Source organism: Lingula anatina, chromosome 1 (genome assembly GCF_051362555.1).
Source record: "Lingula anatina isolate TDL-2025a chromosome 1, LinAna3.0, whole genome shotgun sequence".
NCBI classification, from domain to species: Eukaryota; Metazoa; Brachiopoda; class Lingulata; order Lingulida; family Lingulidae; genus Lingula; species Lingula anatina.
This window is the reverse complement of record NC_141767.1, coordinates 9,893,016-9,917,353: the sequence shown is the minus strand read 5'-3', so window position 1 is coordinate 9,917,353 and position 24,338 is coordinate 9,893,016. Positions and strand designations below refer to the sequence as shown.

Genomic DNA, 24,338 nt, shown 5'->3' with positions numbered 1-24,338 from the left:
TTTTTTTAAGCAATGTACCTTTTTTCTTCCTCCCACCATCTCCCTCTTGGTCTTCTGTTGCAGCAACACTAGGGGTATTTGCCACTGGAACGTCATCCTGTTGCTCTCCATCAGCACCGTCAGGTTCAATCTCATCCTCTGCCTGTATATCAGGAATCTCAGGCTCTGAAGGGAAATATCAAAAGTAATTACTAGACAAGAGACCAATGTCGATGTCTATTCTGCTTGAACTTATAAGTTAAGTACTATCAAAACTGATAGAAAAACGCTAACAAATTGCTGAAGTTCCAGAGTTTAACTGCAGCAGTTGCAGGTGCCCGTCTATAAAGCGAATATTTAGCATGGAATCATCAAGAAGATAGTATGTCTTACCACATTCCACTTCAACTTCTTCTTCTTCCTCCGTAACTATCTTGTAAAATAACAAAGCTGTTGCATTTTCCTCCGGTGTTTCGTTCAGAAACTTAGCGATTTCTCGTTCGTAAAGTCCATCATCTCTGTTGAGGAGGTCATCAAATACGTCATTTTCCTTGATGTCCAATGCTAAATACACACGGTCCCTAATCCATTCGATTCTTGGGTCATCCATTTTGTATTTTATGTACGCAACATTACTGACAGTTCAATTTATCGGATATATGCATCAAATGCAAAAAGTACATTTTAACTTCAGCAAACCTTAACCTCAACACAGTAACATTACCTGCTAAATAGATGCGCAGTATGAAAGAGTTCAAAAAAGAACCCTTTTATCGTGTGAAATAAAGATAATAGCTCTGCAGACTACAACTTTTTCAGTGTTTTAGAGCTAAAGATACACAATGCAATGAATTTATCAGCAAAAGATTCGATATGATGGGAATTAAATCGGCGCCCAATGACACAGAATTTGCGAAAGTAGTACTACTAGTTTACCGTCCGCCATATTGTTGCTATGTATGTGTACATCTCGCAAAAATACAAGTTAACGGGAAGTAGTAAAGTGTTAAAAAAGAATCTATTTTTGAAATAAATTTCAAATTATCCTTCAATATAGACTTTTTCATAAAACTAAAAAAATTAAAACCGAAGAAACTTGAGAAAAAATGTTCCCAGAATTCTTGGATGTAAACATTAGCTCGTGCAAGTGCTGGAAGAGCATGTTGACAACGTGTGCCCACCAAACATAGTAATCGAGTTTTTCATGTAGTTTACTGTCCTGGGAGAAACTGCAATGGAATCATTATGGAAAGAGTTTTTGTCGGAAGGATTTTGTTTTTTGTTCTGTGTCGCTTTATTTACATTTATTTTTATAAATAGGAAATCGTTTGTCAAATTTATTTCAATTTTTTATCACGGAGATAAAATCCAACACAACTCATCAGCCTTGTGTGATTCTCCTGGTTGTGTCAGGTGCAACAAATATGAACAGGCGCAAATAAGGGCAAAAAAGAGACTAGATATGTATTTAGCAATTGTCCAGGCAGAACCAGAGGGGCCAAAAACCAACCATAAGCATTTGGACAGAATATCTGAGTCAGTGATGGCAGAAGGAAACGTAGAATATGAGGTGGAAAATCAATGCCCAAATGTACTTTATGTGAAAGGATTACTTGCAAAGCCAATCTGGCAAGACTGCATGTTCCAAGCAGATGTAAAAATACTGGAATCAAATGCTGATTCAATATTCAAAGAATTTGAATGTGTGTATGCCAGTACTGTTGGGTGGGTTTGTAACACTACCCCAACTGGAAAATGGCTAGTTTTTCACTTAGTAAACCAAGGCACTAAACTTGAAGACAATTGCAAAAAGTGCTCACATACTGTAAGTCTTCTAAAGGCATTGCCTTCCTTTATGGGCTGTAATCTCTTAGGCAATGCATCTTTCTCAGTGGTGTATCCAGGTACAGAAATAGCGGAACACTTTGGGCCCACAAACATCCGGATTAGAACTCATTTAGGTATGTATGTATGTATGTATGTATGTATGTATGTATTAGCAGTGACTAACAGTTAAAACGTGCCAATAAACATAACCTGGTATATTAAAATTTTATACATAAAGAAAAAAGTTCTGCTGTAAAAGGATTTGTTTGATTTTTAATGATGTGATTGATTAATTTATTCTGTCTTGGTTATTATTATTATTATTATTGTTCATTAACAGGACTTGTGGTCCCTCCAGAATGTGAGCTACATGTGGGAGGCCAGACAGCCACGTGGAAGCAAGGGCAGTGCACTGTTTTTGACGATTCATTTTCTCACTCAGTGAAACACTCAGTGAAAGGAGAGGGTTCCAGAGTTGTGTTCATGGTGGACCTGTGGCATCCAGGACTTACTCTAGAAGAAAAGATAGCTCTTGATTTTATATATTCCCCCGATTTGTGATGGATGATGACTATGGACAGTATAAAATAAGAAAATGTCTTTTTTATCCATTAATTGGCATACATGTAACTCTTCTAGATAAAGAGAAACTTCACACACACGTTTTGGGATACTATTTTTTCTTTTTGTAAGTGTATGTACATGTGCACATGAGTACTGCTCGTCTTATTTTATGATGCATACACATGTATGATTAGAGATAATGTATTGGGAAAAAATGTGCAATTTTGTATTCTTCATGTAAGAGTTATAAGATGTTTTATTAATTCTACAACTGGCACAGCTGAAAGTATGTGCATGTGTCAAATAATGGTAATCAATATCATATTTAGGGCTTGAAGATAGCCAGTTTTTTTTTTTTTTTTTTTTTTTTTTTTTTTTTTTTTTTTTTTTTTTGCTAATCCAAGTGTAACATAGAACAGGCCTTTTCAGAAATCTCAATTAAAGGTTTCGCAAATTGTCAAAAAAGAAAAAGCAATTAGAATGACAAGAATTTTTTAAGGGAAATGCTATTATTTGCTTTGCACTGTATAACTATCAGTGGAAAATTTACATGCTGGAAGGATTTTATTAACATAATTTTAATTTCCAAGATTGTAAAATGCACTAAAAATTACCCTGTTTTATTATTCCACAAAAAATGGTATCCTTCATTGCTTCAAAAATGAAAGTAGTGAAAATAACTCTTCACATGTGATGAAGTGGTTCGTATTATGTTGGACAAAATATTATTGGTAGCAAAATTATAGGTTCATAATATAGCATAAAGTTCCAATACATTGCTTATATAAGATGAGCCCCATACTATATATAGAATAAAAACGTCTCCATTGACACAAAAATAAGAACACTGAAATGCTACATGTGCTCAGTCCCCTTCTATGGTTGTTAATGGTGGAATATCTCCAACAACCCTAAGAAGAAACTGAGAGCTATGGAAATGTGGTACTTATTTGTATGTATATAGATTGTTGAGAATATCCTAAATAGAAAGAAAGACCAATGGAGAAGTGTTACAACTTGCAGGAGTACAATGCTCACTGATGAAAACGATCAGAAAAAGACAAATGAAATCTTTGGGCCATAAAATCAGAAAAGATGGAATAGAAAAAAAAGTTCTCTGTGGGAAAATTGAGAAAGAAAATTGAAGGAAGTATAGGAGTAGAGAAAGACGGAGAACTTCATACATTGACAGTCTTTGTGCTTTTGCAATCAATCAATCAATGACTGGCCAAGAATAAGCTCATTCAATCGAATGAAAATAGAGTAAACTGGAGGACCATGATCGTCTATGCCTGAAATAGGCCTTACACTTGAAGAATATAATTTCTTGTCATGTGCTGCAAATAGGCCTGACACTTAAAGAATATAATTTTTTGTCATGTTGGCAGGTTTTACAAGATATAATTTAATACTGTACATGTACATCAATACATTCGAAATTCCATATTTTTATAGTATACGTACACGTATGACAGGTAGTTGAAAAGGAAAACGGATGGAATTCTGTGTGCACACAAGTTGGATATCCAGTGAACTTGCTCCAAAAATTGAAACTGATAATGAAAGTGGCATATATATATTATTATCCTTCGCATTACACTGTCTTCGGTTTAATTTCCACTTTCTTGTAAATTTATTTTTTGTCATTATAAACTTTATCTGTTGTTTTTAGTAAACTTAACATTAATTGAAAGCTTGTCAGAATATGACATCTTCGTGGATGGCGTCAAAGAGGAAATCAACCATACACAGTGTGTTGCATTCAGAATGACCTGCAAGCATTTTATATTTGGACTACACGTCATGCAACTCACGTGACAGGTGCGCTCACTGATTGACACGGAAGTGACCTGACGAAACCTAGGTCTCTTTTCTCTTCTTATTTGTAGAATAATACCGCAACTAAAGCAAATGTAAGAAAATGAAAGCATCTTTTTAAAGTAGCAGAGTGCCCCTCTTCACGAAAAACGTACACTATAGCCCTGTGGAACATTTAAATTTGATGTGACGCTTGTGCGTATTGATATAGAACTACTTTCGACATCCTCCTCACCCGGTGGCCGCCATCTTATACTAATCGAACTGTTAGACAGTGAAGACAGCCACCGGTATAACAGAAAGTACGCCTTGAACACACACTGCATCAGGTGCATGAGATCCTGAGACAGCCAAGAAAAGCAAGATGGCACAAATACTGCCGATTAAGTTCCAGGAGCATTTACAGGTGGGTATTGTGGAAGAGGGTCTCCGGCACTGAATGACAAACACGCCCCTCACAATGCCAACTCATCGAAGATCATGCAGAATAGAAATAAGTGATTGGCATGTCTCAGTTTTTCAAACACATTGTGTACGGTGTCGTGCGTACTTTTTCTTTTTAAGCGTATTTTTTATTTGGTACTACTTTGTCTGGTACGCTACGTCACTGCATTGCAAATCCGCCCCCATGGACATTCCAAATTGTCTGGTGTTGGTCTCGGTTTTGACACCAGTTATACATGTCAGTGTCAAAAATGTTGCAGCTTCCACACACTGATTCATCAACAGCACTTGACGGTAAAAGATTTTAATTTCGTTGCCTCTGAATTTTCTGAGACATGAACATGTTTGTGGACACCTGTTACATATTCTGCGAAGTATAATCCATGCTGTGATTGTGAACCAACGTTTTTCTTGCGACTTCGAGGAGGTCATATTAATGAGGATAATATTAAGCACTCGTTCAATTAAAATGTTACTGGATTTTTAAAGTTGATGGTTGATATTTTTTCTCCTTTATTTTTGTAAAGGTAATTGATTTCATGAAAATGGGCATTTTAAAGATTTGTCAATGAAGAAGCACTCTATAAATATATTATGATATTATATTGGAGGGTCTTTATTGTCATTTGAAACACCAATTGCAAAGAATAAAGAAATGAAAGCAGAAATTTATTGTGCTGCATAGGTGTGTTTGACCTTTGATCGGAGTGTCCTGCTTGAGATAAAACTTCTGTACCGCCTCCTGTTCACATGATAACACATTTTTGTGGACTATTATCATTGTGGAATTCCCCTATATAAGATGCCATATTGACCACTTTCATTTTGTCTCCCACTGGTAGGAAAGCTTGAGAATGACATCTGTTTATCCTTTTGTCTTACCATTTCACAACCCTTGTAGCTTGAGAAAAGAGTTGTGATCACTAAATTTAGAATACAGAAAGGTTCCATATATAAGGTACTACACCTTGGCCTTTTTTTGTTAAGGTCACATCATTGTGGTTACCTGACATGGGGCCATTAGTCTGTAGTCACTTTGTTTTGTCAGGACAGTTAAAATGTGCTTCCTGAAAGGTATTATATTTTACATGTTTATACTTCTAAAAAGTGTCTTCCCTATGCTGTTCCTGTAGACTGTTTGGTGCTTATGTTCATTACTGCTGACATCTGGGATATTTAAAGTGATTTAAAGAATTTCATACTTATCATTTAAAGTGAAAGAAATGTCTAATAACCATAATATTTATTTGAAAGAAAGAGAAAAAAAAGCAGCAAGAATTTAGAAAAGATTTATCCATTTGGTCTGCCTTATCATTTCACTTGCATGTGGTGTTAAACATGGCAGTATAAAGTTGTCTATAGTTAATGATTTTCTTCCCATATAAAGCCCCCACAATGTTCATGAAACCTACTTGATTCAAACAGCTGGCAATATGATATTCTTACTCTGAAGGTCAAGAATGAAGTAATTAGATGCACAGATAAAAAAATCAATGACACCATTGATCTCCGGGGGTGTCTACATTGATTTTTGTCCACATATGGCCTAATGCAGTCACTATGAACAATGGACAAAACGATAATGATTTTTAATGCATAGGAACAGTATAGTAGTAAAACTTGGGGTAATTTTATCTTGTAATTATGAAGGGACAGTTGGGTAATCAAAGTGCCTCCACCTTTACTTGAATGTTATAGTAAATTTCACAGCAATGAGAGTTTATTGGTAAAGCTTATTGCAATTATATCATTAAAAATTCATATATGTCAAATTTTTGTATTCTGTTAAATGATTTCATAACTGGATTCTGTTTTTATATCTGTCTCAAGTTCAAGTGGTTGGTAGTTCCTATATATAGCAAGAAGCTAGAACTTGTTTAGACTTCTGAGATAGAAAGTGAAAGTAAAAAGGGAATATTGAGATTAGTGGTTAACAGTTTCTAGTAGTATTTATTTTATATTATTGATCCACAAATGTAGATGTAAAGGTATCTATTGTTAGTCTTCCTTGTGCTGTGGGACAAATGTTTACAACATAAGTCAACATTCTTTGATCCTTTTTTCAGCTCCAAAACATTGGTATCAATGCTGCAAACATTGGATTCAGCACCTTGACTATGGAGTCGGACAAGTTCATCTGTGTCCGAGAAAAAGTGGGTGACACTGCACAGGTTGTCATTGTGGACATGAATGATTCCTCAAACCCAATTAGAAGGCCAATCTCTGCAGATTCTGCCATTATGAATCCAACCAGCAAAGTTATTGCACTTAAAGGTAATTGAAGTCTCTTTTAGGGTTGGGGTGTTATTTTGTCTGAAGCTTATTAGTTTTATGCTAACAAATTAAGAATTTTTGTGTAAGAATATATCAAAATTGACTGACACAGACTTTAAATGTCTTAAAATTTCAGTTTACATTGGGATTAAGTACTGTTTATTTGGTACCTTTGAAAAATAGTAATAAACCCTTCAAAGCTGCCTTCATTTTGATAATAGACTAAAAGTAGTCAACTATTTATTAATCTATTATATTTTATAATATATAAAGTGTCTCTTTAAATGAAAAGAATTTTTTAAAATGTTAAATATTGATTTTTGTCATAAGCACCTTAATCTAAATCCTGTAAAACCTGCATTGATTATTCTATAATTGTTCCACAGTGGCTCTTCATTATGATGTGGTCTGTGAGCGTTTGGACTAATGATTTTCATTTAGTAGCATGTCTTAGTGAGATTATTTTCTAATGAAGTCATGAAATGAGCAGGTTGAATAATATGGTTTTACTAAATGATGTATTTAGAGAGTATCTCATGATTTGTCTGATTCTAGATGTACAGATTCCAAATTTATACTACCAGAATTAGGTTTAACTCCTGGCAATCTGCCAAGAAGCAAATTGTGAAAATTAACTCCATAGATCTATCAGTAAAAAAAGTCAGGAACATAATAGAAGACTTTTCAGAGAAAACTATTTTTTTTCGGAGCTCAAAGGAAAATAATTTTGGGTTAAAATTAGAACATAAAAGAGGAATTGGTGGATAATTTGGATACTCCTCAAAGAAAATCATTTTTGAGAGCTTAAAGAAAATGATTTTTCTAAGAGCTCAAAGAAAATCATTTCGATTTGAAATCAGGATATCTAAGAGAAACTGGTGGGTATAAGCAGGATTGCTAACTAGAGCCTTTGTGTAAATGTAACAGAACCAGCTTTTTGTTTTCATCATTTGTATCAAATACTACATAGTCTAACTTTTCAAGTGCCTGACAACTGTCTTGGTTGTTGGGTAAAAATTTTTTTCTTTATTGTTTGCATGCAGATGCTAATATTTCCTAGTTTTTTAGTTGTCACATGAAGGGTAGTTTGTGAAAGTATTTATTGAAAAAAAAATGTATATTAAAGTTGGTAACACTTTTTATACTCTATTTAGCTAGTTCTGTAGATGTTTCTTTGATTTTTGTCATATATGCACTCATTAATCAAACATTGATATTTTCATTTTTACTACCGTTGTTAAATGTGAATGTCAGTGTCTGTCAAATTTTTTCGATGATAATAATGCACCAGTGCTGCAGCACTTATTGATTATGCCTAACTGTATTAGAATCAGGTTGTGAAGTTCAGTGGTGAAACTGACCAATTATATGACATTGATTTTCTTACACATGTAGGTGTGTATAAATTGGAATGGATAAATGAGTGGGATTCTTTGTTTTGTGTTTGGGTAAGGGGGGAATTAAACTTGATAGCGGGTATCCCATCCCATTTTTAGATTTTATGCAAACAGCAAAACTCATTGAAATAAATTGTTTGATTTTTGAAAAGATACAAAAATCAGTGGGATTTAGCATGAATAAATTTTTATTTTTTTCTCCTTATCAATGAAGAGATTGTTTTGAATCACTTATAATGGCTGAAAACAAAATGTTCCATAATGAAATTTGACAAGGAACAGCAAGCGATCAATGGCAGTGTGAATCAATGCAATATCAGAAAAAACATTTCATGCATGTATTTATATGTGTGGTAAGTACTCAGTAATTTGTTAAATGCCCTTCTCTTATATCTGTAGGCTCCTCTGGCGATCCCAACCAAGGTAGCTATATTTTGCTCAAAACAACGTAGATGTAGATGTAATACATGTAGTAGTTGCAACTTCCAGTAGATGCTATATTCGTCAAGTAATGTTTAATCTGTCCATCTTTTGCCAGGGCAGTTGTGAGTGTGTTAGATGCCACATGAACTATTAATCCTGTGAAGTTATGGACACATGAAGTATTTGCATCTTGTATTGGCTTTATAAACAGTGTCTGATAGGGCATATCTCTTACCTCATCTTACGGTTTAGGGGATCTGTCTTTCCTTACTAAGGTGGCTGCCCAAGGTTTTGTCCTTCTTATACTGAAATGCATGTAGATATTAATGATTGCAATTTTAATTTTCTTCTTTTTGTAGCTGGCAAGACATTGCAGATTTTTAACATTGAGATGAAGAGCAAGATGAAGGCCCATACTATGACAGATGATGTCACCTTTTGGAAGTGGATCAGTGTCAACACCGTGGCTTTAGTTACAGAAACTGCTGTTTATCACTGGAGTATGGAGGGTATGCCACAAAGTCATTTTAATTCAGATGTGATGGAAAATGAAAAAGAAAATACAGTGTTTTTGTTTTGGGTAATCCTTTTAAAAAGATGCACAGTTAGTATTACTTTATTTATATTCAAATCAGAATGCTGCCATAGTATCCATTCACTATGCTTGGTTTTTTAGGTGATAGTCAGCCACTGAAGGTGTTTGACAGGCATTCCAGTTTGTCTGGCTGCCAAGTTATCAACTACAGAACAGATGCCAAGCAGAAGTGGTTGCTGCTTATTGGCATTTCTGCACAGGTAAGTCTTTTAAATCATTTCGTCTTTTATGACTTCTTTCATAATTGCCAGGTTTATCTTTTTTTATCAACAAGATTTAAAAGAATGTATTTCCCATATTTGTGAATTCATCGAGTTCGGTGTAAAATTTATTTTGCATAATAAATAAGTGTTTACTCAGATATTTTATCAGTACAGTTTTACACTGCATATCCTAACTTTTAAAATAAATCTTTATTCAGATATTTACTCAGGTGGAAAACGTGAATGTTGATATTTACCTAAGTCGGGGTGCTTTACACACCAGTAACCTTGTATTTTCAGAACAACCGTGTTGTTGGTGCTATGCAGCTGTACTCTGTGGACAGAAAAGTGAGCCAGCCTATCGAAGGTCATGCAGCCACTTTCCATGAATTCAAGATGCCAGGAAACAGCCAACCTTCAACACTGTTCTGTTTCGCTGTGAGAGGAGCCCAAGGAGGAAAGGTAGGTCACACTGTTGGGGGTTATCAGTCTGTGAAATAAGCTTTTTAGAGTGGTTGTCCCATCGGACAACCATTTAAAATTTTTTGGTTGCCCCCATTCACTTTTGGTTGCCCAAATAAATCGAAGAAAACTAATAGAAAACTTCCTAGATCCCTTTTTATTTCAGCGGGGTGAAGGCTAACATGCGCTTTGTAGCTTTAAACAGATTAACTTATGCAAATAAACAGATGATGAGCAGTTTAATGTTAAAGAACCTCAACAGCAACAATGCAGCATTTGGTTACGTCTTCCTTCCCACAAACAATTATTTTAAGAACAACTATACATCATCATACATATTGTACAAATACTAGAATATTTTCTAGTAAAAGAAGGCATTCCAGGTAAAGATTTGAAAACAAGCCAAAATCATAAATGAAGAATATTTTTCTATATATTTCCTGCTAGCAAAATGTAATAGCATTCTCCATTTCTCTGCCTCTTAGTCTATTAACTTAGTTTGAAATGTGGACACATTAATTTATTATTTGTACAATTAGCATAGTAAACAATTAAAATGCTGCATTTTCTGCCATCTCCATCTCATTTACTTCATCACATTCATCTTCACCTTTGTAATAATGATATAGGAAGTACAAGACATGTTGGACAGCATGGACAGACAAGGTGATCAGAATATAGAGTGTCTGTATATAAGAAGGAATGTCACTTTATTAAACATAATGAAATGTCTGGTTTAGACTAGTCTCTGAAGGACAAAAAAATAAAAACACTATTTTCTTCCATCTTCATAGATCTCATCTACTTCATCAAATTCATCTTCATCATTCCCCATTGAAGTAACCAAAGAATCTGTAACTACCTCCTGCTAGAAAAGGCAGAAAAGTAAATAATTCAATACAAAATATCATACAGTACCATAAAAATGAAAAAAAAATTGGAAGACTAATTCTTCTCTTTCCAGAAAAAGTGCTTGTCTAAAAACAAATCAATCGTCATCAGAATTTCACTTTTATCTTTTATTAAAAAGAAGTTAAAATACTTAAAAGCAGAAAACAAGAACAAGTACAAATTTAAAAAATTAAAAAATTGAAACTTACATGTTCTCATTAAAACTCCTAGACTAGACGTTCAGATTCTGCCTTCTGCAGCCGATGCAAGCAGTCCACCGCGACACTTTGATTAGCAGCAGGAGCCGCCAGCACTCGTGCCGTCGCTTTGACGTGCGGCTCTGAGGACTTGTGCTTCTTAATGCCATCTTACTGTAGTGAGGTTTTGCCATGAACGAAAGGTGAAGAATCTCCTTGAGAGCATGCTTTGCACGCTGAGCTATGCTGTCAAAAATGCAAGTGCGCCCGGATTGCCGTGACGGTAGAAATCCTCTTCGGCGTGTATCTGTTTAATTTCGTATAATTTCTTTTTCTTTGACATTTCTGGCTCAGCTGTTTGTTAGGGTAACCTTTACCGGGGTTTGCACCGTCAAAATATTTCAGAAACTTCTCCATGACGAAAGATGGATAGAGAAACACGCGGTAGATAGAAGCACAATGATAAAATTGAAGTAATGTCCGCCATTGTTTCATTTCGACCAATGAAAAAGCGGCAAACATGACACCCCCCCCCCTCCCCAGGCATTACGTCATCTTCCTGTCTAAACGACCAGCTACTGGCAGTGCTATAAATAACTGTAGATCTAATAATAACAACAGAGATTCTGCACAAACACGTCGAAGTCAGCAGGTCGGTTACTGCGACAGTGAATCTTGTGGAAAACATAACGTTAACCTAAAATTTTGTTTTCTGGGTAGATTTTGACAAAGATTTACTCTTTATGTCCATAAATTATTCAGTTGCCCGACCGGACAACAACTTCGTAATTTTAAGTTGCCCGACGTACTTTTTAGTTGTCCCGGGCAATCGGACAACCGCTTATTTCGCAGACTGGGTTATTTTAAAAAGAATGCAACAGGTTGCAGGATATAAATATAGTAGCCAGAGATTCATACAGAAAAGGTGAAAACATTGTAGTGATGGAATTAAAGCTAAAAGATCTATGGAAAATGGTCTGTGTAGTTTGTATATTATAATAGGGTAAATCAGGTCTGATTTGTGTAGGGTTTCTGAATAATTGATCAATATCTTACAATATTGATTATTCCCTCCATTATAGCTTCATGTAATTGAAGTGGGACAGGCCCCTCAAGGCAATACAGCATTTACCAAGAAAGCAGTTGATGTGTTCTTCCCACCAGAGGCACAAAATGATTTTCCAGTTGCCATGCAGGTAATGTTTTTACCATGTATCATAGGATGATCTTACTTTTTAGCAGCTGCTGGAATATTTGTGGCTTAAGATTTGCATTAAGTTATTGTCTTGATTGCTAGAATTCGGGCTGAATGTTTGAATTTTAATTGAGTTTTTTTACTGAAATTGGAATGTCAAGAATAAAATTACTGGTTTTTTTTTTTCTACTTTTCAGATCAGTCCAAAGCATGATATAATCTTTTTGATCACCAAGTATGGATACATCCACTTGTATGATATTGAGACAGGGACTTGTATCTACATGAATAGAATCAGCGGAGACACAATTTTCGTCACAGCTCAGCATGAAGCTACATCTGGAATCATAGGTGTCAACCGAAAAGGACAGGTAAGGACATGTATAAACTTGTGTAAAATTGATTGACTTTTTAGTTAGAACACGATAGTAAACTGAGGAAGAAATTTTTTCCAGAGGTTTACTAAAAAAACAGTTGTCTTAAGTCTTATGTACTGTGTAGCACAAAGTCTAAGTAGCCACTATAGTGATATAAGTTAGCCAAGCAAAATTGTTTTACAGGTGCTATCAGTTAGCATTGATGAGGAGAATATTATTCCATACATCAACAACACTCTACAAAACCCAGACCTGGCTTTGAGAATGGCTTCTCGTAACAACTTACCTGGAGCTGAGGACCTTTTTGTCCGCAAATTCAACAACCTGTTCCAGAGTGGCAACTATTCTGAAGCTGCAAAGGCTGCAGCTAGTGCACCCAAGGTATGAATTGTGCTAGCTAACAGATACTTAATTTAACCTGTTTGATAGGTAATGTTTTTAGAGCAGGTTGTATATTCCTAATGCAAGGTTAGAAATTCCTGGCCCTTAGTTGAACAGATGCATCCTCTGGATTCTCTCCTTGGGAATATTCTTCAAGAAACATCAGAAAAAGGACAGTGAAACCCCTCTCCCAGCAAATTTTCAGGCATCGAACTAAACACTCACAGAAGACATTCACAGAAGACAGTTGGGTAGCAAACTGTTAATCAACTGTTCATGTTTTGTTAAAGGTTATCTAAATTATTAAGATTAACATTAGAATATAAAAAGATTAATATGTATATGTTTTAAATCTGAAGATAATCTGGAAGTAAATACTTGCACGTTAACTATCCATAACCCAAATCGTGATGAAAGGGTAGTTTATCCTATATATTCATTAAAGCTTTTAAACTTGTGAATTTTTCTACCATCTATTTTGTTTTGCTACCATGTTTGGTATCGGTAGCAAAACTGCTACGCCTGAAAAAGTCAAGTTCTGGCCTTGGTAATTCACACTGTAACATTTATAAGCACATATTATGACATATATGAATTGTGTTAGGCAGCATCAGAATTTTGATGCTAGATGTTAAGGTTCATATGTCAAATGTGTAGGAATAATCTTAAATTTTAAAAAATGAACTATTACCCAAATTTTTGGAATATTGTGGCAAAATTTTTCCTTAAGATATTGAGCATGATTTTCTCATTCATCCAGGGTATTCTAAGGACTCCCCAGACCATCCAGCGTTTTCAACAATGTCCAGCACAACAAGGCCAGACATCCCCTCTCCTGCAGTACTTTGGAATACTCCTGGACCAGGGCCAGTTGAACAAGTATGAGTCCTTGGAGTTGTGCAGACCAGTGCTACAACAGGGGAGGAAGCAGCTGCTGGAGAAATGGCTAAAGGAGGATAAGGTATGGTGATATTGCTTCAGATCATTTTGAATGACATTTGCAGAAAATTTGAGTCTTAACAGTTGTAGCCACAAATGATACAAAAAATGTTCTCATTTGTAAAACCCTTAAACGTGATTTTAGAATAATAAATCACATCTTCCAAGCCCCTCTCCCCTACTCAAAAAATAGGTAGATAAATTCTTCATAATAAATAGGATATCATTTCACAATCCTCAGTTTTGATTTTATCATTTCAGCTGGAATGCAGTGAGGAGTTGGGAGATCTTGTCAAAGCTCATGACCCAACTTTGGCTCTGTCAGTATTTCTTAGAGCCAATGTGCCCAATAAGGTAAGGTAAATTTGTGTATTAGAGTTGTTTATGAATGATTATAAGATGTCCTTTACTATGTACCTGCTGCATTACTATAATTACCATTGCATTTTATGTATTTGTTTGTTCAGTTGTTTGGTATCTTTTACTAATTGTTTTAAGTATAGATATCTTATCCATCATTGTCCTATTTTCTAGGTAATTCAATGTTTTGCTGAGACTGGCCAGTTCCAGAAGATCATTCTATATGCTAAGAAGGTTGGCTTCACCCCAGACTACATCTTCCTGCTGCGTAACATCATGAGGATCAACCCAGACCAGGGGTTACAGTTTGCCCAGATGATGGTGGCTGATGATGAGCCCATGGCTGATATCAACCAGGTAGGGGACTGTGAATATTTCTTTTTTTCAATTAAATTAAAGCCCTTGTTTTCTTTCTTAGACCAAAATTTGTATGTGAAACGAGGATATTCTGAAGTCTCCTGAGATTTGGATCTGTGGAAATACTATGTGCACAAATATACTTCAGCTGATGTATACATAAGGTGCATTATATTAATGTTCAAAGTTCTGGATTCTGAATGAAGAAAATATTGCTGTCATTCTCTTGAGAGTGCACTTTCATTATTGCGGAGACGTGAACCTCTGTAGATATAGCCTATTCATGAGGCTCTTGAGACCAATGTGACATTAACATTATAGATGAACAAGTAACAGGAGGCCCATTTCATTTCTTTTAACCACATTCTTTCCCTAAATTGTCTCAGGTGGTTGATGTGTTTATGGAGATGAACATGATTCAGCAGTGTACTTCATTCTTGCTGGATGCCCTGAAAAACAACCGCCCCAGTGAGGGTCCACTGCAGACCAGGCTGCTGGAGATGAACCTGATGCATGCACCCCAGGTAGGAGACTTACTGGAGTAATGAATTATTTTAAAGTAAAGGTATTAAATGTAAACTATGCATGGAAGTTGTCAAAACAGACAGTTACTTAATACCTGTATGATTTGACAGTTTCCTAGAGAGACCCGTGTCCAACAGACAAATGCATGTACTCCACATTGTACATATGTTTCGTATTGAGACATACACATAGATTATACATATTTCATTTGTGTCATGGCAATTTAAAGAGGGGAACTAAAGCTGATGCATTTTTATTCCATGAGAAATGTATGCTAATCACATATTAATTTTCTTTCACCCATAGGTTGCAGATGCCATTTTGGGCAACCAGATGTTCACCCATTATGACAGAGCCCATGTCGCCCAGCTGTGTGAGAAAGCTGGTCTCCTACAGAGAGCCTTGGAACATTACACAGACCTGTATGACATCAAGAGAGCCGTGGTTCACACTCATCTCCTGAACCCAGAGTGGCTGGTCAACTACTTTGGCTCTCTGTCTGTGGAGGACTCCCTGGAGTGTCTGAAGACTATGTTGCAGGCCAATATTCGTCAGAACCTGCAGGTGTGTGTGCAGATTGCCACCAAGTACCATGAGCAGCTAGGCACAGTGGCCCTCATTGAGATTTTTGAGTCTTTCAAGAGCTTTGAAGGTAAGCATTTGTAAAATGACCTGTTGTTTATCTACTCATGTGGTGTTTGTTTGAATGTGCAGTAAACTTTTGTAATGAAAATAGTATAGTCATTCTGTCCAAGAGAGACTGCAGTTGAAATACTAAAATGGATTCATTTTCATTATGTCTTAATTTAAGATGAGTACTTAGTTTATAAAAAAATGGTAATGATCTTTCATTTGATAGGTAAAGTTGTAGTACTATTCCCCTGCTTGTTCCAGATTTAATGTGGTTCATTATTTTGATTCCAGGATTGTTTTACTTCCTTGGCTCCATTGTGAACTTCAGCCAGGATGCTGATGTGCACTTCAAGTACATTCAGGCAGCCTGCAAGACTGGACAGATGAAAGAAGTGGAGAGGATCTGCAGAGAAAGTAACTGCTATGATCCAGAGAGGGTGAAGAACTTCCTCAAGGTAAAGCTGGAAAATTGAGAGTATATCTGAAGTATTATAAATATCATAGATATCACACAAATTTAGATGCATTTTATATGTAGGGTTGTAAACTGCAGAAAAAATTAGTTTTCCTGAAATGTTTTACTACTGTTTTCAGGAAGCCAAGCTCACTGACCAGCTTCCACTGATCATTGTATGTGATCGCTTTGACTTTGTCCATGACTTAGTTCTCTACCTGTACCGCAACAGCCTGCAGAAGTATATTGAAATCTATGTACAAAAGGTAAGGAATCATTTTTTCAGTTGTGTTCTTTTTAGGAATTAACTGGCAGTATCCTTCTTTTTTATGGATATCTCCGTTTGTTTTTGATAAAAAAAATAATTGACAACTGAACCATAATTTTTTAAACTTTGTTATCATAGGTGAACCCATCACGTCTCCCAGTTGTTGTTGGAGGTCTGTTGGATGTGGACTGTGCAGAGGATGTCATCAAGCAGTTGATCATGGTTGTTAAAGGGCAGTTTTCAACTGATGAATTGGTGGAAGAAGTGGAGAAGAGAAACAGGTATGTAATTTGTATATGTTATGTAATGTAAATATGTGAATTGGTGTTTGCTTTATTTCAGTCAAGTTATCCATAGCCTGGCTAATGCTTCATATTGCTGTCAATTATAGGCATGATTTTCTATCATTATCATTGCTTTGATTCTTTATTTCAGACTGAAGCTTCTCCTTCCCTGGTTAGAAAGTAGAGTGCATGAAGGTGTGGTTGAAGCCCCAACTCATAATGCCCTGGCCAAGATTTACATTGACAGCAACAATAACCCAGAAAGATTTCTCAGAGAAAACCAGCACTATGACAGCCGTGTTGTTGGAAAGTACTGTGAGAAGAGAGATCCTCATCTTGCTTGTGTGGCTTATGAAAGAGGACAGTGTGACATGGAGTTGATCAAAGTAAGTTTTTCATCCAATTTGTAATATTCATTAACTGAGCACCTGATCATCAGTGTAAAATTAGTAAATTTAGTGTGTAAGATGTGTAATAAAGTAGAGGAGGTTGAGATTGTAATGAATATAATAAAATACTATTCATACTATAAAATCAATGTGTTTTGCTTACCTTGTCTAGGTGTGCAATGAGAACTCACTATTCAAGAGTGAGTCTCGCTATCTGGTGAGCAGAAGAGATCCTGAACTCTGGGCCCATGTTTTGAATGAGGAAAATGAATACAGAAGGCAACTTATTGATCAGGTGAGAGATAGGGGATTGGAGCACTATGTCTTTGATGTATCAAAAATATTTTGCTGAAAACTTAATTTGTATAATCAGCAACACTGATTGTCTTTGATCTTTTCTTGCTAGTTGAACTGTAAAATGAAGTAACCACTTTCATATAAATGTTCGTCCAAGAATCACCGGCTGCTGATTTCATGTGGTTATTAGGTGTGATATGTATATTAGAAATTTTGGGCATGTTATTATATTGTTAATTATTATTCTTGCAGGTTGTCCAAACTGCACTGTCTGAGACCCAGGATCCTGAGGACATCTCTGAGACTGTCAAGGCGTTCATGACCGCTGACTTGCCCAATGAGCTAATAGAATTGTTGGAAAAGATTGTACTGGATAATTCTGTCTTCAGTGATCACAGGTCAGTTACCTGAGCAGTTTATGGAATGCAACTTGATATATAAACATAAAATATTATTTCGTTAATTCATACTGTGAACAACAAAGGGGGTCTGCTTTTCAACTTCTGATAGCTCACTGGTAATACAATAGTATGTCTAACATCAGTATTTTTTATTGTTACAACAGAGTATATTTTAAGTTATGTTCATAGGATATATTCTGTTTTCCAGGAATCTCCAGAACCTGTTGATTTTGACTGCAATCAAAGCTGACCGCACCAGAGTAATGGAGTACATCAATCGTCTGGACAACTATGATGCCCCTGACATAGCCAACATTGCCATTGGCAGTGAACTGTATGAGGAAGCTTTTGCCATTTTCAAGAAGTTTGAAGTCAATACTTCTGCTATACAGGTAACTTGAAGTTATCAGCAATGACTATTACCACCTGAAAGTGATTTTTTGTATTCTAAAATAGTAATGAATTTTTAGTTTCCCATTCCTGAACTCAATAACACACTTTCTCTCTCCAGGTTTTTTCCTAAATCCATTAGTAGAAATTTCTTTTCATTATTTAGGTGTTGATAGAGCACGTTAAGAACTTGGACCGTGCCTATGAATTTGCTGAGCGTTGCAATGACCCAGCAGTGTGGAGCCAGCTGGCCAGAGCACAGTTGAATGCTGGACTGGTCAAGGAGGCTATTGACTCTTACATCAAGGCTGATGACCCATCTCAATATATGGAAGTGGTAGATGTGGCCAGCAGAAATGGTAAGATCAGTTGATTTCTCTGCAGCAAGTAAAACGCATTTGGCTAATAGGAAGATGTCAGAAAAACTATTATATGATTAATTGTATTATTTGTCTGATCTTTGGAATTCCTGAATGCTTGAACTTTTTATTATGAAATGTTTTTCTTTCTACCTTTAAGATAACTGGGAGGACTTGGTGAAATTCCTTCAAATGGCTCGTAAGAAGGCCAGAGAGACCTTTATTGAAACTGAACTCATCTTTGCCTATGCCAAGACCAATAGATTGGCTGACCTGGAGGAATTCATCTCAGGTCCTAACCATGCCAACATTACACAGGTAAGAGTTGGAATTGAATTTTTCATTTTGAGGGCAAATAATTGGAGTATAAAATAGATAAGGCTAACTCTCTTGTGGTATTTTACCAATTTTCAGTATTGTGCAAGACATCAGTCGACAAAAACTTGAAATTCAAAAATGTTTCACCCATCCAGGTTGCTGACCGCTGTTTTGACAACCAAATGTATGAGCCTGCCAAGCTTCTGTACAATAATGTTTCCAACTTTGCCCGCTTGGCTATCACTCTGGTGCATTTGGGAGAATACCAAGGAGCCGTTGACAGTGCACGCAAAGCCAACAGCACAAGGACATGGAAAGAGGTAGGAAATAATTTATTTCCTTAAGTTTAAAAGGTTGAGTTCGTGTATATATTCAATAATGTGTCTAGAAATTTACTCACTGGCTATGATTGTATCAGTTTGTACAATACAAGCTTAAGTCTTAACCAGAGATGTTATGTTGCAGATATAATATATTCAGAGTACTTTTTATGTTTTTATTTATGAGAAAATCTGTCGAAGTACACTTTTTTACCCCCTTGTCTTTTGGTTGTTTTTCTCACTGTATTAGCGCTCTTCTCCATCTTCCATTTTTGTTCAGGTGTGCTTTGCCTGTGTTGACAATGAAGAATTCCGCTTGGCCCAGATGTGTGGTCTGCATATTGTAGTCCATGCTGATGAACTGGAGGAGCTTATCAATTATTACCAAGACAGAGGATACTTTGAAGAGCTTATATTACTCCTAGAAGCTGCTTTAGGTAATAGAAGAAAATTAAAGCTAACTCTCTGCCAATATTACCCCTAGCAACTGCATTGAGATGCTGTTAAGTTTTATAAAATTAGATTGTTTCTTTGCCTAATATTTAAAAACCACTGTCCCACAGGCTAGCCAGTCAAAGCAAATTTATCTATCTACAGGAAAAGATTTCTTTCAATTCATCCCAATTCTCATGGTGTAGGTTTATTTTAAAAGTGCTGTTATCAGTAATTTGTCGCACTACGTGAAGAGATGTTTTTGCTTAGTCTCAGTGGGATTGTTTTAATATACGAGACTTGCAATTGGTTAACTTTTCAATTTTTCAGGCCTTGAAAGAGCTCACATGGGCATGTTCACAGAATTAGCAATTTTGTATTCTAAATACAAGCCAGAGAAGATGAAAGAGCACTTGGACCTTTTCTGGTCGAGGGTTAACATTCCAAAGGTCAGTACACATTGATATACAATTTTGTTTTCTTGTACATCATAATATTCATGATATTCAACTTTTTGTTGTTGTTTTTTAGTATTTTTGCCTTAAGTAAATAATTGGCCATGCACTTCGTGATACATATTCAAAATTAAGATGTGATTATTGTCGTTATTTCTCTTATCCTAAACAAAACAAAAAATGTATTTATCTAGGTTCTGAGAGCAGCAGAGCAAGCTCATTTGTGGCCTGAGCTGGTTTTCCTCTATGACAAATATGAAGAGTATGACAATGCCATCATCACCATGATGAACCACCCAACGGAAGCATGGAAAGAGAACCATATGAAGGACGTCATCACTAAAGTGGCCAATATTGAATTGTACTACAAGGCCATTCAGTTCTATTTGGATTTCAAGCCCCTCCTACTTAATGACTTGCTTCTTATACTAACCCCAAGGCTAGATCACACGCGAGCCGTCAACTTCTTCCAGAAGGTGAACCAGATACCTTTAGTCAAGCCATACCTGCGTGCCGTGCAGAGTCATAATAACAAAGCCATTAACGAGGCCCTTCATAATTTGTTAATAGAAGAAGAAGACTATCAAGGACTAAGGGCATCCATTGATGCTTTTGATAATTTTGATAACATCGCTCTGGCGCAGAAATTGGAAAAGCATGAGTTGATAGAGTTTAGACGTATTGCTGCCTACCTCTACAAAGGCAACAACCGCTGGAAACAGTCAGTTGACTTGTGCAAGAAAGATAGGCTCTTCAAGGTAAAATTCGGATAAAAAAAATGCTGCAAATCATCCTAAGTATTTTGTACATAGAATCATTGGCTGTCATAAAGTGCAAAGAGAGTTTGAAGAAAACCTGATGTTTCTTTCCTTGTGTAAATGTGTTGCTATTGCTTGCTAACTGACTTCCTATTTGAGAACTCACTTTTACGTATCATTTCCACCTAAGCGTTATTTCATGTTTTAATATTACTTACAATATTTATTTTTTTATTTTCACAGGATGCAATGACCTATGCTAGTGAATCAAGAAACATTGATACAGCAGAAGAATTAATAGCCTGGTTCTTAGAGGACAAGAACTATGAATGCTTTGCAGCCTGCCTGTTCCAGTGCTATGACCTGTTACGCCCAGATGTCATATTGGAGTTGGCCTGGAAACATAACATCTTAGACTTTGCAATGCCTTATATGATCCAGGTTATGAGAGAGTATATAACAAAGGTATGGTGGCAAAAGTGCATGACCTGTAACATATACTTTTAAAAGTATTAACCAAGCCACTGTTAATTTTTTTCACCAGGGACTCTTCTAGTTGTTGGCCTTATTACAATCTTTAACAATTATGAGTATTGAAAATGGTGTCTGATGTATATTTTCAGTATGTAGGTGTGCATTTGTATAACTTCAGAGAAGTAGGGACAAGTCATTTTGTATGGGGGAATATTTTTTTAAATCACAGTAACTCATTGATTGAAGTATTGTTTAAATTTTTTAGGTTGACAAACTAGAACAAGCAGAGTCAGTGAGGAGTGAAGAAGAGGAGAAGATCACAGAACAGCCACTTGTCATGGGTAACTTGTTTTACTAGAATACTGTCCAAGTACAAATATCTGTTTTGATGCTGTGTAGTTTGCATTGAAAAGTTGGAAAATTTATGATAGCTACTGAAATGCAGAAAAAATACTATCATCAATAATACAACTAATGATTTTGTATTTCAAAATGAATATTTAGAATATGTACAAGGTGGATTTGGTTAAAAGCCCAATCTGAAGCCAGAGAGTGGTGCGAATTGTTTGGATACAAGTGTCACATTTGTATTATCTTCACCTTCCAGGCGATCAGTTGATGATAACTGCTGGTCCAGCTATGAACATGGGAATGCCACCACAGGGTATGCCATATGGGTACCCAGGCATGCCACAGGGGATGCCAGGTTACCAAATGTAAAGGGAAGTTGGGCTTGAATGGAGCACAAACTGATCAACAGGGGCCAAGCAGTGGGTGTAAAAGAGATGAGGAGGACGTGAATTGCAGCTTCTGGGGTTGTGATGCCATTAAATCATTGACTTCAGAATGCTTGTGATATATCAAAATTCTATGAATGTGGCTTGTTGATATAGTTCTGGAAAAGAAGAAGCGGTGACAATGAAATTACTTTTTAAAAAATTTGGTGCTTCTTCAGCGACAAAAGCCGCCTTACTACCATAGTAATTCCTGTATTTTTAATGTTCCTGGATCTGGGATCAGTCTTCTTGCTTGGATTGTGACGATTATATCATCATTACGAATTATTGTAAGAAGAGAGATATAAAAACAAATAAAACATGGTTTATAAGTATGTAAGTCATACATGGAACAATGGACATTAGATATGTATCTATTAGGGAAAGCAGATAACATTGTAATAACAGATGTGATGTATCATTTAGTTGAATTTAGAGCTTTGAACCTTAACGTCTTATGAAGGAAATCTTGATTAGAGACTATAAAAATGTGATACTGCATTGAAGTTGTAGAAAATTTATGCTTGTAATGTTAGAATATATGTTTGTACATTGAAAGTAATGCCAATGATAACAGAGAAAGGGTCGTGTTTGGACAGTAAACTGAAAGATACTGTGAAATAATGCCAATAATAATAAGAAGTTTTGTGTGTAGGAGATAAGGAAAATTGCAGTTTTGTTGATTTGGTGTCTGTCTTGTTCTGATTGGGCTATTGTGTGCACTTTAGAAAGCTGTTAGGCAAGGGGCAAATGGGTTAATGGAAGAGCTCCAGGTGAAATGCCAATAACTTGACAATTAGCATTTTACTGCTACTTGCATTTAAACCTCTTGGTAACCAAACTATATGTGAGTAATAAAATCTGCAGTGAACCAGAGGTAGCACTAGCAATTGTCTTGCACTGTGTAATTTATTGAGCTGTACATTCTACTTCCCTTGTTATTGGTGTGCAGAAAATCAAAGCAAGACTTTCTTCATCTGTACAAGTTGATATTAGAGGAAATAAAACAACACTGTACTCAGGTATTGGTTATGATTGTATTTAACGGGTTTGGGTGACGAGTGGAGCCAATTGAAACGCCTCTGCTACTATCATGTTGCCGTTTCCAGTAACTTCATGATCTCGTAGTATTTGTTCAGAAGATGCTAAACGTATAGTTTTTCTCCAGCCTCGCTCCCACTCGCATTTGGCCCCAAAAATGCGAAATTGGAATTTGAAGATTAAAAAAAAGTCTGATTCTTAATTGAACTTTTTATTGGCCCATCAAAACCTGAATATCACTTGAACTTTTGCATTTCCGTATGTGATCCTTTTAACATACCTAAACAATACTTCGCACCTGGGCTCAGTAACTCGAAAGCATCGCGAATTGCGACCGAGCGCAAGCGTCTTTTTTTCCATAACTCGGCATTTACTCGCCCCATATGATAGCCTCGAAATGAAAGGTGCTATCGCAATTCGCGATGCTTACGAATTACGGGGCCCAGTGAAAAACGCGCTCGCAGTCTCCCATGAGATACCTGCGAGAGCGAAGTGCGATGGGATGTCACATGCAGCACAACTTGCTGACGATTGCTGTAATTGATTATGCCACGACTTATAAAAACTTTCGTTCGTGCGTGACGTTTGTTAGATATACCACGGCTGTGTCTTTTGTCTCCATGTTCACCGTGTCATATTTACAAAACGGCCGTTTACTAAAAATATTTGAAATCATGCAAAAATGTTTAATTTCCGGCATAGTCATGTTTTTTTCGTTCTTGCAAGCTTGAAAGGCAGAGTACATGTAAGGCCAATAAACGTTTGTTTTGCAGTAGAATATATATCCACCAAAGCAATGTATATTTGAAAAGCAGAAGGCAAAAAAAATCTGAGTATATCGTGGAACTTTGGAGTCATGACATCATATGAAAAGCGTTTCTTGTACGTTGTATGTACCGGTAGGCCCTGCAGCCAAATGAATCAATAAAATGCAGTTTGAAATAAGTCAGCCGGCTCTCGTCTGCTTTAGTTGCCAGAGGGCATTAGCCTTGCAGGCAAGCTTATGTAATTTGCGCATGGTGTAGTATTTTTTTCTCAATTTTTATGACGGACCATGTTTGTGCCAAGTTCCACAAGTCGC

General features: G+C 36.2%; 3 protein-coding genes and 1 long non-coding RNA gene across 9 annotated transcripts in view; 2 read left to right on the top strand and 2 right to left on the bottom strand.

The window, feature by feature from the left end:
- Positions 1–1,037, bottom strand: part of LOC106156586 (dynein axonemal heavy chain 10-like) — a 45,619-nt gene extending 44,582 nt beyond the window's left edge. For 3 of the 5 annotated variants that reach the window (XM_087016525.1, XM_087016536.1, XM_087016546.1), the window contains exons 1-2: positions 373–1,037; positions 19–165 (exon numbers count right to left, since the gene is read on the bottom strand). In XM_087016525.1, coding sequence (XP_086872651.1) covers positions 19–165; positions 373–589 — 364 coding nt within the window. In that variant the 5' untranslated portion in view covers positions 590–1,037. The remainder of the gene's footprint in view (positions 1–18; positions 166–372) is intronic. The other 2 variants (XM_087016530.1, XM_087016553.1) reach the window with 1 other exon arrangement.
- Positions 1,038–1,109: 72 nt separating this feature from the next.
- On the top strand, positions 1,110–3,050 carry LOC106156588 (aspartate beta-hydroxylase domain-containing protein 2). The gene is made up of 2 exons (XM_013531910.3): positions 1,110–1,940; positions 2,147–3,050. Exons 1-2 carry the CDS (start codon positions 1,214–1,216, stop codon positions 2,365–2,367), a joined length of 948 nt encoding a protein of 315 aa, XP_013387364.3. The 5' UTR covers positions 1,110–1,213; the 3' UTR covers positions 2,368–3,050.
- Positions 3,051–4,395: 1,345 nt separating this feature from the next.
- LOC106156587 (clathrin heavy chain 1) lies at positions 4,396–23,237 on the top strand. 2 transcript variants are annotated; one of them, XM_087016562.1, is made up of 30 exons: positions 4,396–4,594; positions 6,699–6,906; positions 8,703–8,726; positions 9,086–9,235; positions 9,403–9,521; positions 9,825–9,986; positions 12,157–12,270; positions 12,467–12,640; positions 12,830–13,027; positions 13,788–13,988; positions 14,228–14,320; positions 14,501–14,683; positions 15,070–15,207; positions 15,515–15,860; positions 16,133–16,296; positions 16,436–16,561; positions 16,702–16,844; positions 16,999–17,233; positions 17,409–17,531; positions 17,786–17,931; positions 18,143–18,326; positions 18,491–18,683; positions 18,844–19,001; positions 19,157–19,321; positions 19,602–19,758; positions 20,084–20,202; positions 20,403–20,966; positions 21,210–21,431; positions 21,706–21,781; positions 22,048–23,237. In XM_087016562.1, the coding sequence occupies exons 1-30, from the start codon at positions 4,553–4,555 to the stop codon at positions 22,158–22,160; spliced, it is 5,040 nt and encodes a 1,679-aa protein (XP_086872688.1). In that variant the 5' UTR covers positions 4,396–4,552; the 3' UTR covers positions 22,161–23,237. The 2 variants fall into 2 exon arrangements, with proteins under 2 accessions (XP_086872688.1, XP_086872690.1); XM_087016564.1 differs by lacking the exon at positions 8,703–8,726.
- On the bottom strand, positions 10,129–11,545 carry LOC147763967 (uncharacterized). Its single transcript, XR_015335358.1, has 2 exons — positions 11,087–11,545; positions 10,129–10,854 (listed from the first exon to the last, which is right to left on the bottom strand). It is a non-coding gene; the product is annotated as an uncharacterized LOC147763967 (long non-coding RNA).
- Positions 23,238–24,338: the final 1,101 nt, after the last annotated feature.